Source organism: Lepisma saccharinum, chromosome 30 (genome assembly GCF_977018435.1).
Source record: "Lepisma saccharinum chromosome 30, izLepSacc3.1, whole genome shotgun sequence".
In the NCBI taxonomy this organism is placed as follows: Eukaryota; Metazoa; Arthropoda; class Insecta; order Zygentoma; family Lepismatidae; genus Lepisma; species Lepisma saccharinum.
In genome coordinates, this window is record NC_139258.1 from 34,343,638 (window position 1) to 34,356,568 (window position 12,931).

Here is a 12,931-nt window from a genome sequence, read left to right on the forward strand (position 1 = left end):
CCGTTTCTCTCTTGTTCTTTTCGCGTTTAATTCTGTCTTACCGATGCTCCAGTTCATCCCAAAGATGTTCTATGGGGTTCAAGTCGGGGCTCTGAGCGGGCCAGCTAAGCACATCCACCTGATTGTTCTCAAACCACGATGCAATGGGTCCTGCTTTATGAGCAGGGGCATTATTATGCTGATAGAGAAAAGGGCCCAATGCAAACTGTTGCCACAGCGTGTGCAGCGTCGTATTGTCTAAAATGTCCTCATAAACACCACTGTTCATGTTGTCATTCACCAGAACTAATGGCCCGAGCCCAAACTAGGTTACGTTTACTTGGGTGTCCGGTGACTTTTGGCTATATAGTGTAAATTTGAAAATGTGGGTCATTCAAATCTTTGACAGGCATGTACAGTGGGATGCTCGGTAAATTGTACATGGCTACATGTATCAATGTTTCTTCATTATGTGTTTTTAAAGAATAGTTTTTTAGGTATGCTGGTATAGAAGTTGTCACCAGCTTGGTTTACGTTTTGTTTCAGTTCTTGAAACTATCATTGAATAAAATAAAGTGCGTGAACATAGTGATAGACAATTTGCTTGCTAATGCTTATGCATCCCTCTGTACTGGAGCAGCCGCAGCAGAGTGTTTGGGCCTACCACTATATGTTTGAAATGAAAATGCATTAGGAAATATCTGAAAAGCAAATGAGAGGACTAATGAATGTTATGAACTACTTGTATTTCATAGATATTGTCTAAGCAGTGTTAATAGTAGAAGGAAATCTTTCCTATGATGATCCAATTTCAACACAAATATTAACCGTCTTATAATTTAGGTCAGACACAGCTATACTATTCTGCTGCTGTGACATGTTGGGTATTAGGTACGACATCGAATTAGAAGGCATTTAAGTTAGATCTTAGATTCTGTCTATTTTAAACTTACTATTATCGTACCTTAAGGATAGAACCCATTTCATGAACGCGTTGTGCTGAGTCTCGATTTTCGTGTGGTGTCATGGCTACTGTTGTTATTGTTGAATATTTGCTTCATTTTTGTAGCCTAAAGTATGCTTACGTTGTTGCAGTGCTGGCTTTATGTTTTACCGATTGGGAAAGTAATTTATTAGCTACACAACATACGTATATGTCTACAATAACACAAGTATTGCGACAGCAGAAATTGTGTATAAGGGAGATTCCATACATAAGTGGTGACAAAGCACAAATGACAAGCAAAATGGGGCACGAGGACAGTGCTACCACGTAAAGGGGAAATTCCCTCGGTGCATCGAAATTCAGGTAGAAATTTAAGTCAAAAGGGAAAGAGAGAATTTTCATGAAAATATGGAAGTCAAGCTGATTGAATTGTGAAACACATTCCTCTTATTTCGCCGCGTAATTTACCCCCTCCTCCAAAACAAACCAAAATTAAAATTTTAAATTCCAGTTGGGAGCAAATATTGTCTTCTCATTATCATATAACTATTAAAGTTATTGTAATACGCCCGCAAGCATGAAGTTAATATTTGTGAAAATTATCATTTTTCGTATGTTTTCGCAAAGTGTACAATTTGCTATCAATACTCTTCGTCGTTTCCTTTTTCTTTTCTCTCGTCCATTAAGGTCTAACCCTTCCTGTGGAACAGGAAGATTTTGGGTGGAGGAGGGAACTCTTTAGTGATTTCGTTAGTTATTTTATCTCCATCGTCATTCTTTTAGAACTATTTTCATGTCCGTCTCGACTTTCTAACACATAATGTATTGCAGGTAAAATATTTTATGATTATTATTATTATTATTTAGCGTCTATTTTCTGCCACTTTTGTCCATCGAGGATTATTAGATGAAATTGAAAAAATAGGACTTTCACAGATAACACCCATACCGGGCTAGGAAGACAGGACTCGAACCCAGAAACGTCAGTGGTGAGATTGATGGTCGACAACTTAATGTACTTTTTCGTTTCTAGTTTTTCGTTTTCTAGTTTTCTCTTATTGAGTTCTTATTTTATAATATCACCAACAGACATGAACATCCACGTCTTACCCAAGTTTCGCGAACCAGGTAGTGTCAGATTATTTTCATAACAACTCCAGCTCACCGAGCGAGTCCAGTTAATGAGCCTACCAACAGTCCAGAGCGCGAGCAACAGGGATAGCTATAGGTGGTGGGTAGAGATGACGCAAGCGGCTCGTTTGTTGATTGGCTGCTGCGGGACTTATGACTCGCTCCAAAGCTGCCAATGCAAAACAGCCAGAGATGTTACAAAAGTAATCTCACGAATCGAAACGCTCCAATGACCACTGCCACTACGGTGGACATGTTTTAAAGTTTGAAGTGAAATCAGAACCAGCGGCAAATGTGTCTCCACCGGGTATCGAACCCAGGGCCCCTTGATTATACAACAAGCGATTTGAATCACTTTAAATAAATAATTTATAGAATAATGTACATAAGGATTTTGTAGATATTAGAATCACTTTTGTTGAAAGTACATTATACTCGTAATAATATAATGGTGTTTATTAGGCTCTAAGAAAGGAAAATAAAGGAACCAAAGTATATGTACAGATGGGGTAAAGCTCATACGAAAGGAAAGGTAAACACACTTACATTTTTCTTGATTTAAAATTCAATTTTTTTTATAGGCACAAATAGTAAACATTTTGTGTAGAAAAATATACAAAATACTAATAGTGTCATTATCATTAAACTGTAAATAAATATGGCAGCTCATATTTCTCAAATTATCATTAAAAAATTGCCAAAATCCAGCTACAAAGACTATAAAAATATTTGAGTTAATATTTTAAATTACAATTGCGCTACATTCAGAATGTTTTATTTTCACTGGAAGAAAAGTTCCTGAAATTATGTATTATATTTTCATTAACACACTCAACAAACATTTCGATAGTAGATTCATATATGCAGTATCAGAAACACAAAAATGTATATTTATCGTACATTAATGTTTTATATGTTTCAATCAACTGTTCAAATATTTTACAGGGCCGTTTACTAGAAAAAGCCTTTCATAAAAAACATATATGTATATGTATGGTGCCAAAAGCCATACAAGCAATTTTAAGGGTGTATTTTTTGAAAAATAAAAATAAAACAATTTAAATAAAAATCCGATTTGAATAAAAAAAATCATCAAAAATGATTTTTAATTAAAGATCATGATTTTTATTTACCCTTTTATACAGTGACAACGTTACCACTACGTAACTGGGAGACCCTATTTGAATTTAACAAACGTGTACTATTGGTCTGCCGTTAACTTTCGATTTTACTCTTATCTCCTTCTCCTTTACTTTCCATGACTTCCCTTAATCTGCTAGTGTTATCTCTCTCTGTGGCTTCACAAATATTTGACTTTGTCGATTTTCTCGTCCATACCACCATTTCTCTATCATTTCCTCATACTGTACGTTCTCTTATAATTCATTAATACAGCTGCCGTGCTTTCAGAGTATTTTGTGACAACAATTTTTGCTTCAGTTGCGTTTACAGAGTCATTGAAGTCTTCGTCTGTATCTCTGATGTTCCAAGCACTTATTTGTTTAACATTCACATTTTCCTAACGTTTAAAAATATATTTCTAGAATTTATTAGGGTGTCCGAACGGTTGGGCAATTGCCCACCCCCGGCGCCGTCCCTGGACATTGCAGTATTTCTTTTTCTAACAAGGTGCGAGGAGAGAAGAATGATTGATTTTCAGATATGAAGAAGCTAAGAAGGAGATTGAAAAGAGTGCAGATAGCCCTAAAAGTCTAACAAAAAAGGGAGAGAAAGTACTCACCGACCCTTCCCTGGGACGAGCTGGAGAAGGTTCGCTCAATGGTTGAAGGAGGGGGAGAGACTTAACATTAGACTTATGGGAGTATTACATTATTTGTTCTCTTAGGAATACCGAACTTCCGATGGCGTAGACAGACACATGAACCGAAAGAGGACAGGTTGAAGATTTTGTTTGTTGTTGACAAAGTTGAAACTTTCATTTGATTAGTCTTAACTTGAAGTTGCTTCTCCACAAGGAATACATTGTATTCTGTAAATACTTGTTCATCATATATATATATATATTTTTTACAGATCGTAATAATCAACTTAAAATACAGCTCCCATTTGCAGCATGGGAAGAAATTCGTACAATGTGCCCATTCCCATCTTAAAAGAAAAGGAAAAGTAACTTAATGAAGTGTTTTCTTGTGAACACATACGAACGAAGGTTCAACTGTAGCAGAGAAACCATTAAAAGAAACTCATTTCCCTTTTTCTTGTGAACTACAAGTGAATAGCAATATTAAAAATAATGTATATTTGATACAGCCGATTTTGTACTGGCACTGACGTTGATACGAACTTTGTGGAATTTTATAATTATCGTGCGATTTATGGTTACTTTCAAGCATTTGCTATTTTCCACCTTTCTTGCAGTTAATCGTAACGCACGTTAATTTTCTCTCGTCCTTATCTTTCTCTTCAATTTTAATGTTATTTTTCCTTCAATTCTTCCTTTATCTGTCTTACAAAGCTACCGAAATACAACATATTTGACTGGTTTTGAGGCCGTCTCCCGATTACCAAATAATAACTTACATGTTTCGCAAAACATAAAGTATGATTAGCAATTAGTGGTGCAGGATAAAGAAAACGGTGTTGATTGTTCGTGTTTAGAAAGTCGATCTCCAAAACATCGTTCCTTCGCTGCTTTTTCGTGCATTGAACTTTCTTTACAGGATAAGTGTCAGCTGTGGATCAGCTGATTCATCGCTGTGCACACTGCTGCCATCTACAGTTGGTTTAACTAACTTGCTGCTTGGGCAAAAGCGCTCCAGCTTGTGGCGTTACGCTACTCTTTCCATTGTTATTCGTATGAGGAAACATGGCCGCTGGATGTTGTGGGACTAAAAAACAGAAGTTGAATAATTCGTCGAGTATAACGTGCAATGGGACCTCAGTTATTCCAAATGGTATTCGGAATGGAATGGTGGCACACCCAGAAATGTGTTTCTTCTGTTTTGATGTTTTGTACTGTCACCTGCACAGCTTGGAACCTCCGAAAAGCCCGAACTTCTGCAACGATCCATAGTGAGAATCCCATTGTTCAGTGTTAATTTTTGTGCATGGTTGGGGCTTGTGGTTACATATGGCTCTAGTGTATTAAAGAAGTAGCAAGCACATCATGGTCGAAATATTTTTGTGTGCCGTGTTTTTTTCATTATAAAATGGATGGCAAATATATGCATGTTCTTCGTATTTTTAGGATCTCAGTTGCATACCATCAACAAGAAAGTGGGTCATGCCAAGGCCAGTTACCGTCTTGTGCTATGATGATAAATTCCCTTTTTAGTTGAATGAGGATTGCTGATGAGATAAAACAATGGTGAAATTAAATTGGTAGCTTGCTTATTGCGTGAAAACTAATTTATTTGATATATATGCCATAGATGGTACATATTTTTATATGGTAAGAATTTAGTACTTGTGATTAATTTTTTGCTTTGTGTTATTTGAAATTTTAACGTTACAGAATCATGGAGGCTTTTACGATAAAATATGCAGTCCATTTAGAAAAGCATTTGAAACTAAAGTCAACCCTGAATATTTTATTTTTTTAAAATTTTATCTATCCGTATGTATGAAATATTATGGATAGATTGATAATAATTTACATAAGTACCAATTTTAAAAGAACGTTGACTAAGATGAAGTATTTATGTGCATGCAGTTTGTATTTTGTATCTTGTATGAGGTAGGTGCATGGAGGTGTGCCAATTTCAGTGTAGTGTTTCATGTGAAAAAACAAGAACGAAATAGAAATACTCTTACGGAATCCTTGCCCTACTGTATCCTCAAGCATTGTCCAATTTGGTAACAGTTTCGTATATCGGAAACACATTTCGGTAACTGTTCAGATTGTTTTATGATTTCTCCTACCACAAAAACTAATTATTGTAGAATTTTGGAAATAATTGTCACACGAAATTTGAACCTTCCTTAAAGTAATGACCACTGTTTGGACTTGAAAAAAGTTATTTATGTTGAAAAAAAAACCAACTTAAAATTTACCTTATCTCTCATGGATGAGATAGTCTCCGTCGACAAGCGACACTAAATATTGTAGAAGCGTCGGAATGAACGTAGAAGTAAATTGGAACCTTAGTAGAATGCATTTAGGGACTTTATTTTAATGCTAAGGAAACCTAACCTAACCACGAAATAATATATTGAACAAAACCTTAAATAATCGCTAAAACTCCGCAGTATGTGTTAACAGATGTACATCGAAATCGAACCATGTAAAAATTGCATTCGTAGCATGATGAAATTGCAATAAAACAAAATGAACTTGGGCCTTTTTGTTCATCTTGAAATCCTACCGGGAAATCATGTATTTTTCAAGGGAAATATCTCACCGACGCACAAATGCTATTGCTTTCGCTAGGTGAACCGTATGCTGCATACGTTTGATGACGTATCCCCCTGTCAGTGTTTCCAACCCCCCCCCTTTTTAACTATGCTTGCCTAACCTAACCTTGTTGGAAATGGTTCGTGGCGCTATCCGGCAGCTACCCGTGCATAATGTACAATTTGCACACGTGACAAACATGATAGTAGGTATTCTTCGGTGAAGAAGTTTGAAAATATGATAGTAGGTATTTTTCGGTGAAGAAATTGGAAACACTGCATACCCACTATGGTAGTCAACCTCAGCCTGCCATATTGTGTGTTACGAAAGCCAAGAAGTGAATCTAAAGAAGTACTCTGTATGTGAAAATGTGTTTTTTTTTGTGCATAAAGCATAATGACACCTTGAACTATGTTCCGCAATACACAATTGGTAAGTACGAACCATGCGAAACACAAAATATCCGATTTTAATGTGTTTCCAAATATACAGAACTGGTACCTCAAATTTATTTTTAATCGATAGATTTCGATATTTTGTGTAATGTAAAATTTATTTCAGCATGTGGAAACCATAAAAGAGAGAGACACAAAATACAAATACACACAATATATTGCTACAAAACTAAAAAAAAACTCAATCTCAGAGTAAAAGAATAACACATGCAAATGATAACACCACCAAACTTAGCATTCCTAATCTAATAACTGCTATCACTGTCTAACCTAACAATGTATGCTGGGCTGTTTCAGGCTAAGGTAACAGAAAATAACTTGCCCAACGAAGGAAAACATGCTTGTGTAAGGTCTTTTTTATAGTTTTTTTCTCACCATTAATAGCTACTTTTTTGAAATCCAAACTTGCTCATTATGCTAACATTAGAACCGCAGGCTTTTTTTTATAACTAGGAACTGCGACAGCTGTCAAATTGACCGCCATGGAAAAAATGGGTCATATTTATAGTTTTGTTTGTTAATATTTTTTTTTGTTTCAGTACACATCTTTAATTTCACAGAAATGAATACATGACCCCGTTCTTGTTTTTACAAGCATGAATACAAATAAAAATTATTTCATGCAATAACAATAAATTTACATATTTGGCATCATCTGCAATGCAATTGGTGCAGTATTTTTTAACAATTTTTACAAATTTTTCACATACTGCTTTTATACACTGCTCACATAAGTCTTGTGTCTTGTTTCTGCATTTGGATGTTTGACGCTGCCGTTTTCCTGGAGGCTCATACGAGACAATCTGTAGATTGAGCCGTGGGATTATGTAGGTTCCTTCTCGGAGTTCTTCAGAAAGTTTCAACAGGAACAAGTGACCAAACTTTTCACCAGTTGTACTCTTGTACAAAATATATGCATTGAGACTGGCCAGGTTCAAAATGTTGTAGAATACATGAACTGACCATCTTCGCAATGCTGCTTTTACGGAAAATTTACGAGCCATCTAATTGACTACACCAAATTTTGTGCTGTTGTAAAGCTGACTGTTTCAGGGAGTTTCTTTACACCACCACCAATACACATGTTTGAATGCATGGAACTGAGAATTAGAACGTTTTTGTTTCTTTTTCCTTGGTACACAGTGAGTGTGCTGTCAGCACTACTCAGAAAAACTGTAGAATACTGTTCTAGATGAGATGATTTTACCTCCTGAGGCACTTCTTTTCTTGAATGTCTTATTGTTCCTACCAAAGTAGTGTTCTTAGCTTTCAGGGTTTCTGCAAGTTTCCTTGACGTACAGAAATTATCTGTTGTGTCATTTCTTCCTTTTCCAACAAAGGGTTCCATCAAGCAAAGCACAACATATTCTGCAACAGGCTGATCTGCTTACTGTCAACATCAACTGAAAGCCAGGATAAATGCCGAACTTGTCTGGTTTATTTACCATTTATTGCACAAATCAACACCTAACTTTTTTGGAAATCTACAGTGATGTATGCTCCTAGTATGTAATTTCTGCCACTGTTTTCAATGAAACAATTCCATATTTCGGACACATGCGCAAACTTGTCACTTTTTATGTGTTCAGACCTTGTTGTTTCATGATCAAAGTGCAGATATCACATTATTTCACGTAATCTGCCCCTAGTCATGGTTTCACAAAAAAAGTGTGGTTCCCTGGTACTGTCCCACAAACTGTCTAATTCAAGATTTCGCACAATGTGTTCCGTGAGCATACAAAATTGCAATGAATGAATCAAGTTTCTGTAAGGTAACAGACCAGTCATTTCCTCCAGTTTGACGATAAGCTTCTTCAGTGCAGGATTTTGTGACGAAGCATCCTCTCATTCACAAAAAGACACCATGCACTTGAAACCTTTCCTTCAAGGATGTTTCATTTAGCAGATCCTGGCGGGCCAGGATTTTCTTGTAAAACATTGTGCTGGATGCCTACCAGGAACATCAGCATCAATTACAGTCCATTCGCTTCCATCTTTAGCACTGTATTTCATTCCAGATAGAATAGGAGACACTGTGGTTTTTCTTTTTGGAACAAAATCGGTATCCTCTTCACTTTCACCTCCATTGGAATTGTCAGCATCTATGTCCTGAATTGAGTCTAAATACTTTGATATATCTTCAGCTGATAGTCCACGTTCAGTCATTTTTAGAGCACAATAATCACTCACGTGTGCAAAAAACAAATATCAAGAACAGAGGACAAACAAAAACAGTGCTTGCAAAGTTTCGCAACTCCCTATTCATCTCAAACAAAGAGATTGAATATTCACCTCTAAGCTGCTGCCACCTAGTGATAAATCTAATAAATGACACACCAGGTGGCAGTAGCTTGGAGGCGAATTTTGTAATAAATACATCTGAAAGGAGGTTGAATTTTTCTGTTTATCTTTGCATAAAAAATTGAGGGTAATGCACAGCGATCATTTTGACCGCTCCCGCGGTTGGAGGTATTTCAATGAATAACTACATAATAAATTTATTTAAAAAAAATTAAATCAAAAATATATTCTCAATGTAAAAAGTACAAAAGTCAAGGAATTTCAGATGATTCGGAGAGAGATTAACGTCTTAACAGCAATTTGAAATTCAACAAGGGTCATTGACCGCTTCCGTGGTTCTAGTGTTAAGGAAGGTTCAAATTTCGTGTGACAATCATTGCCGACATTGTATGATAATTTTGACTCCCGTGTAGCTGAATTGTTTGCTCCTTTCCCTTTAATGTGAGTGGTCCCAGGTTCAATTCCTTGTGGAAGCCTAAAAAAAAATGGTGCTAACAGGCTCCAGTCTTGAAATTCAGAATACAGAATAGATACTTTTTTTTAAAAATTTTCTCTTTGAAAAGCAGCTATGCTGTTCCAAATATGAAAGTTCCACCTTTCTTAGAATTATTTCTGAATCTGTTAATTTAGCTGTTTTCTAGATATCTGCCAATGAGAATGGACTTACAATGCAGGAAAGGAAACCACACAAAATTTCACTTGAATGATTTAGAGGGAATTCTGAGTAATATTTTGAGAATTTGGAATAGCATAGCAGTTGTTTGAAAGAGGAGAAATTTTTAGAAAAATCTCTGGCCAGGTTAATGGTGCAGGACCACCCAAGTACAACCCTCCCCTTCTTCCTCTGTATTTTTCAGACATAAACAATGAGGCATATACATATTCACATGTGTGCGTATTACTCACTCGTGGTAAACTAAATAATGTCTCTTTTAAAAAACACTAAGAATGCTTACTTACCTTTAGCGAGTAGTTCTATGTTGGTTGAGCAACGTTTCGGGGTTCCTACTTTCCCTTCAGGCTTCACTTATTTTAAAACAAGGATTAGGTTAAAAGGTACGTTTGGACATCAAAAGATTATTTGTAAATCTTGTCTAAGCCTTGATAAAAACTCCCATTAAGCAACCCCGAAGATGCATTGCGGGGAGGGATACCGACATTGGGAGTTTTTATCAAGGCTTAAAAAATGATTTGTAAATCTTGTCTATGTCCCAAATGTAATCTTTTAATCTAATCCTTGTTTTAAAATAAGTGACGCTGCATGTAGGGTACTATTGCCAAGTGAAGCAAGGGGCGCTAGGATTTTGGTGGATGAAAGCAATAAAAGTTTGATAATTGTTTTTTGTTTTTTAAAAATATTTTTTGTAATTTATCTAAAACTTACATTATATTTGCATAAAGATTGTGGGATTGAATGTTAGTTATTTAATATATTTTTTCTATCTCAGGGTTAGTCACAATGGGAATGAATGATGAAACTGCAGGAGATTGCACGAATATCCATGTTTTACCCGTATTCAAACCGAGGGTCCTGCGGTCCAGCAACAGCACCAGTAATCAATTTCACAAAATTCTATGGTCTAAAACTCCTTCAGCAGTCCGTTGCAAACAGCAGAGACTGCTTGTGGCTGCCAACATGGGAAACCAACGCACCCAAAGGATCACACGGTGACACATGAAATCTTGTTGGAGAGACGGGCCTCAACCCTCGCAGAAATTGTTGAGCATCTTAGTGCTTCTCGGAAAGCAGAGGGAAACATTGCCAGCAGACCAATATACAATGTGTGTGTTCATGACCGCACAAAGAAGATCACAAGGATACTGATAATTATTAATCATAAAATAACTGAAAAAAAATAATTGAATTGTTAATTTTATATATAATAGCTGTCCATGTAATCGCTTGCTTGCTACTCTACTGGGGGGGGGGGGGGGGGATGACCTCTACTACCTGGAATATATTCCTGAGGAAGATTCTGTAAATGAGACTGAAATGTCAAAGTTTAGGACTGGAATCTAGAGACACAAGCATAACAAATTTTAACTTTTTGTCAGTTTCATACTCAAGCATGTGTTAGGTGGAAGATGTAAATACACCGGAGACTGCCGTAATCTGATAATTTATTATTTTTAAAGTACATATGTTGTTATACTATATCATATTTTGCTATGAAGTGTAAAGTTTAATGTAAAATCAGTGTATACAGTGAAATTCAGCTTTTATATTATAATCATAGCATTTGAAATAAATGAATTGTATACTTAAATGTGTCATGACTTTTCTAAGTGCTTCAGAGTGCTGTCTCAACTTCTTTTGTCACTTTCCAAGTAATTGTTCAAGAGTAGTTAGAAAAATTCAACAGGAAGCCATTGATATTGCGCTACGCATGGTGGCATTACTGATTTACTTTTCCTCCCTGAAATTAGACAACATTGCAAATGAGAGAAATGAAGAAATTGTGGAGTAAGCCTCTGAAGTGCTATTTCATTCAAATTTCTAATAGTTTTCTCTTTTGTTTACAGCCCCTTATTCGTGACATGGAAAATCGGGAAGGACAGGCGGTTACGAGGCTGTATAGGCACCTTTAATGCTATGAACCTCCATTCAGGGCTTCGAGAATATGCAGTTACAAGGTGAGCAGGCCTCTTTGACACTGGTCCTGGATGAGTCTTGTGCTGCTTTCCTTCCTTTGCTTGTGTGTGTATATATAATTGTTAAAAATTTGGAAGCCACCAGCAAACTTCACAGTGCACTCTTTTGAGCATTGCATTATTGATTTGAGATTGCTTTAAAAAGTTCAAATAATGACAAGGGCTTGTCGGTAGATTAGAGAAGTCTTGATGCACAATAAGTGCGGATGCGTAGATTCATACCGTATTTACATTTATTTATCTGATATTAATTGACTATTCTTTGTATTGAGGATTTGGATTTTTTATTTTCTACCAGCATTTCTACAGAAACCCTTTTATAAGAAGGTGGTATGTTGAAGTACCATATATCTCATTGCAACATTTTACTGCACTATATATTCATGAATAAAAATCATCATTGCTTTCATAAATTTATTTGCTTTTAATTCACTAAAGCATTAATTTATCATACATTTTCATTCATGCATCTTATTTGTACTGTTAAAAAAACTAGTACACCCGGTATGAGAATGGTTTCAATTGTAACCAATGCAGAAGGCATATTTTATCTACCTTTTTAATACGTAACAAGGAGCATTTTGTATTGGGTTTTTGCAATGTGGTGGTGTATCGAGAATGATAAGGTACGGTGGTGTTCAGCTTGAGAGTTGAGTTGGTTAACAAAACCCTTCTTAAAGAAACTTATAATATAAAAAGGAGAGAAAATCATAACGCATGCCAGGTTTTGTGTTCCAAATTTTCAGACCAACCTCAATCCGTCTTCGGGGATGAAAGAAAAAAATGTGTCATGGAAAGGTTAAAATATGATTACGCTAGTTGAAAAGGGTTAAAGGTATAAAAATGTTTTGTCCTGTTTATGTCCTGTAACCTCGGAATGATCATTGTAAGGTAAAGGTAAAGTTCCCTCTTGCATATAGGGCCCCACACATTCTCGATCTTGGTCATTTTTTGGAAGTGATGTGATCAGGACCACCCTGAATGATCATTGTATTTGTATCAAACTTCGGACTGAACTTTTAGTATTTTTTTAAAACTTTTCATGATGCATTCTTTTCTCTTGTCTGCAAAGAAGGATTGAGGTTGATATGGAAGACAAATACAAAGTGTTAT

General features: G+C 36.0%; 1 protein-coding gene across 2 annotated transcripts in view; it reads left to right on the top strand.

Moving 5' to 3' along the window:
• Nucleotides 1–4,833: 4,833 nt before the first annotated feature.
• The window catches only part of LOC145982023 (nuclear protein AMMECR1), a 53,592-nt gene continuing 45,494 nt past the window's right edge, over nt 4,834–12,931 (top strand). For both annotated transcript variants that reach the window (XR_014441016.1, XM_083115586.1), the window contains exons 1-2: nt 4,834–5,089; nt 11,690–11,800. Coding sequence is in view for 1 of the 2 variants with exons in the window: in XM_083115586.1 (XP_082971712.1) it covers nt 4,884–5,089; nt 11,690–11,800 (317 nt within the window). In the remaining variant the exon portion in view is untranslated. The remainder of the gene's footprint in view (nt 5,090–11,689; nt 11,801–12,931) is intronic.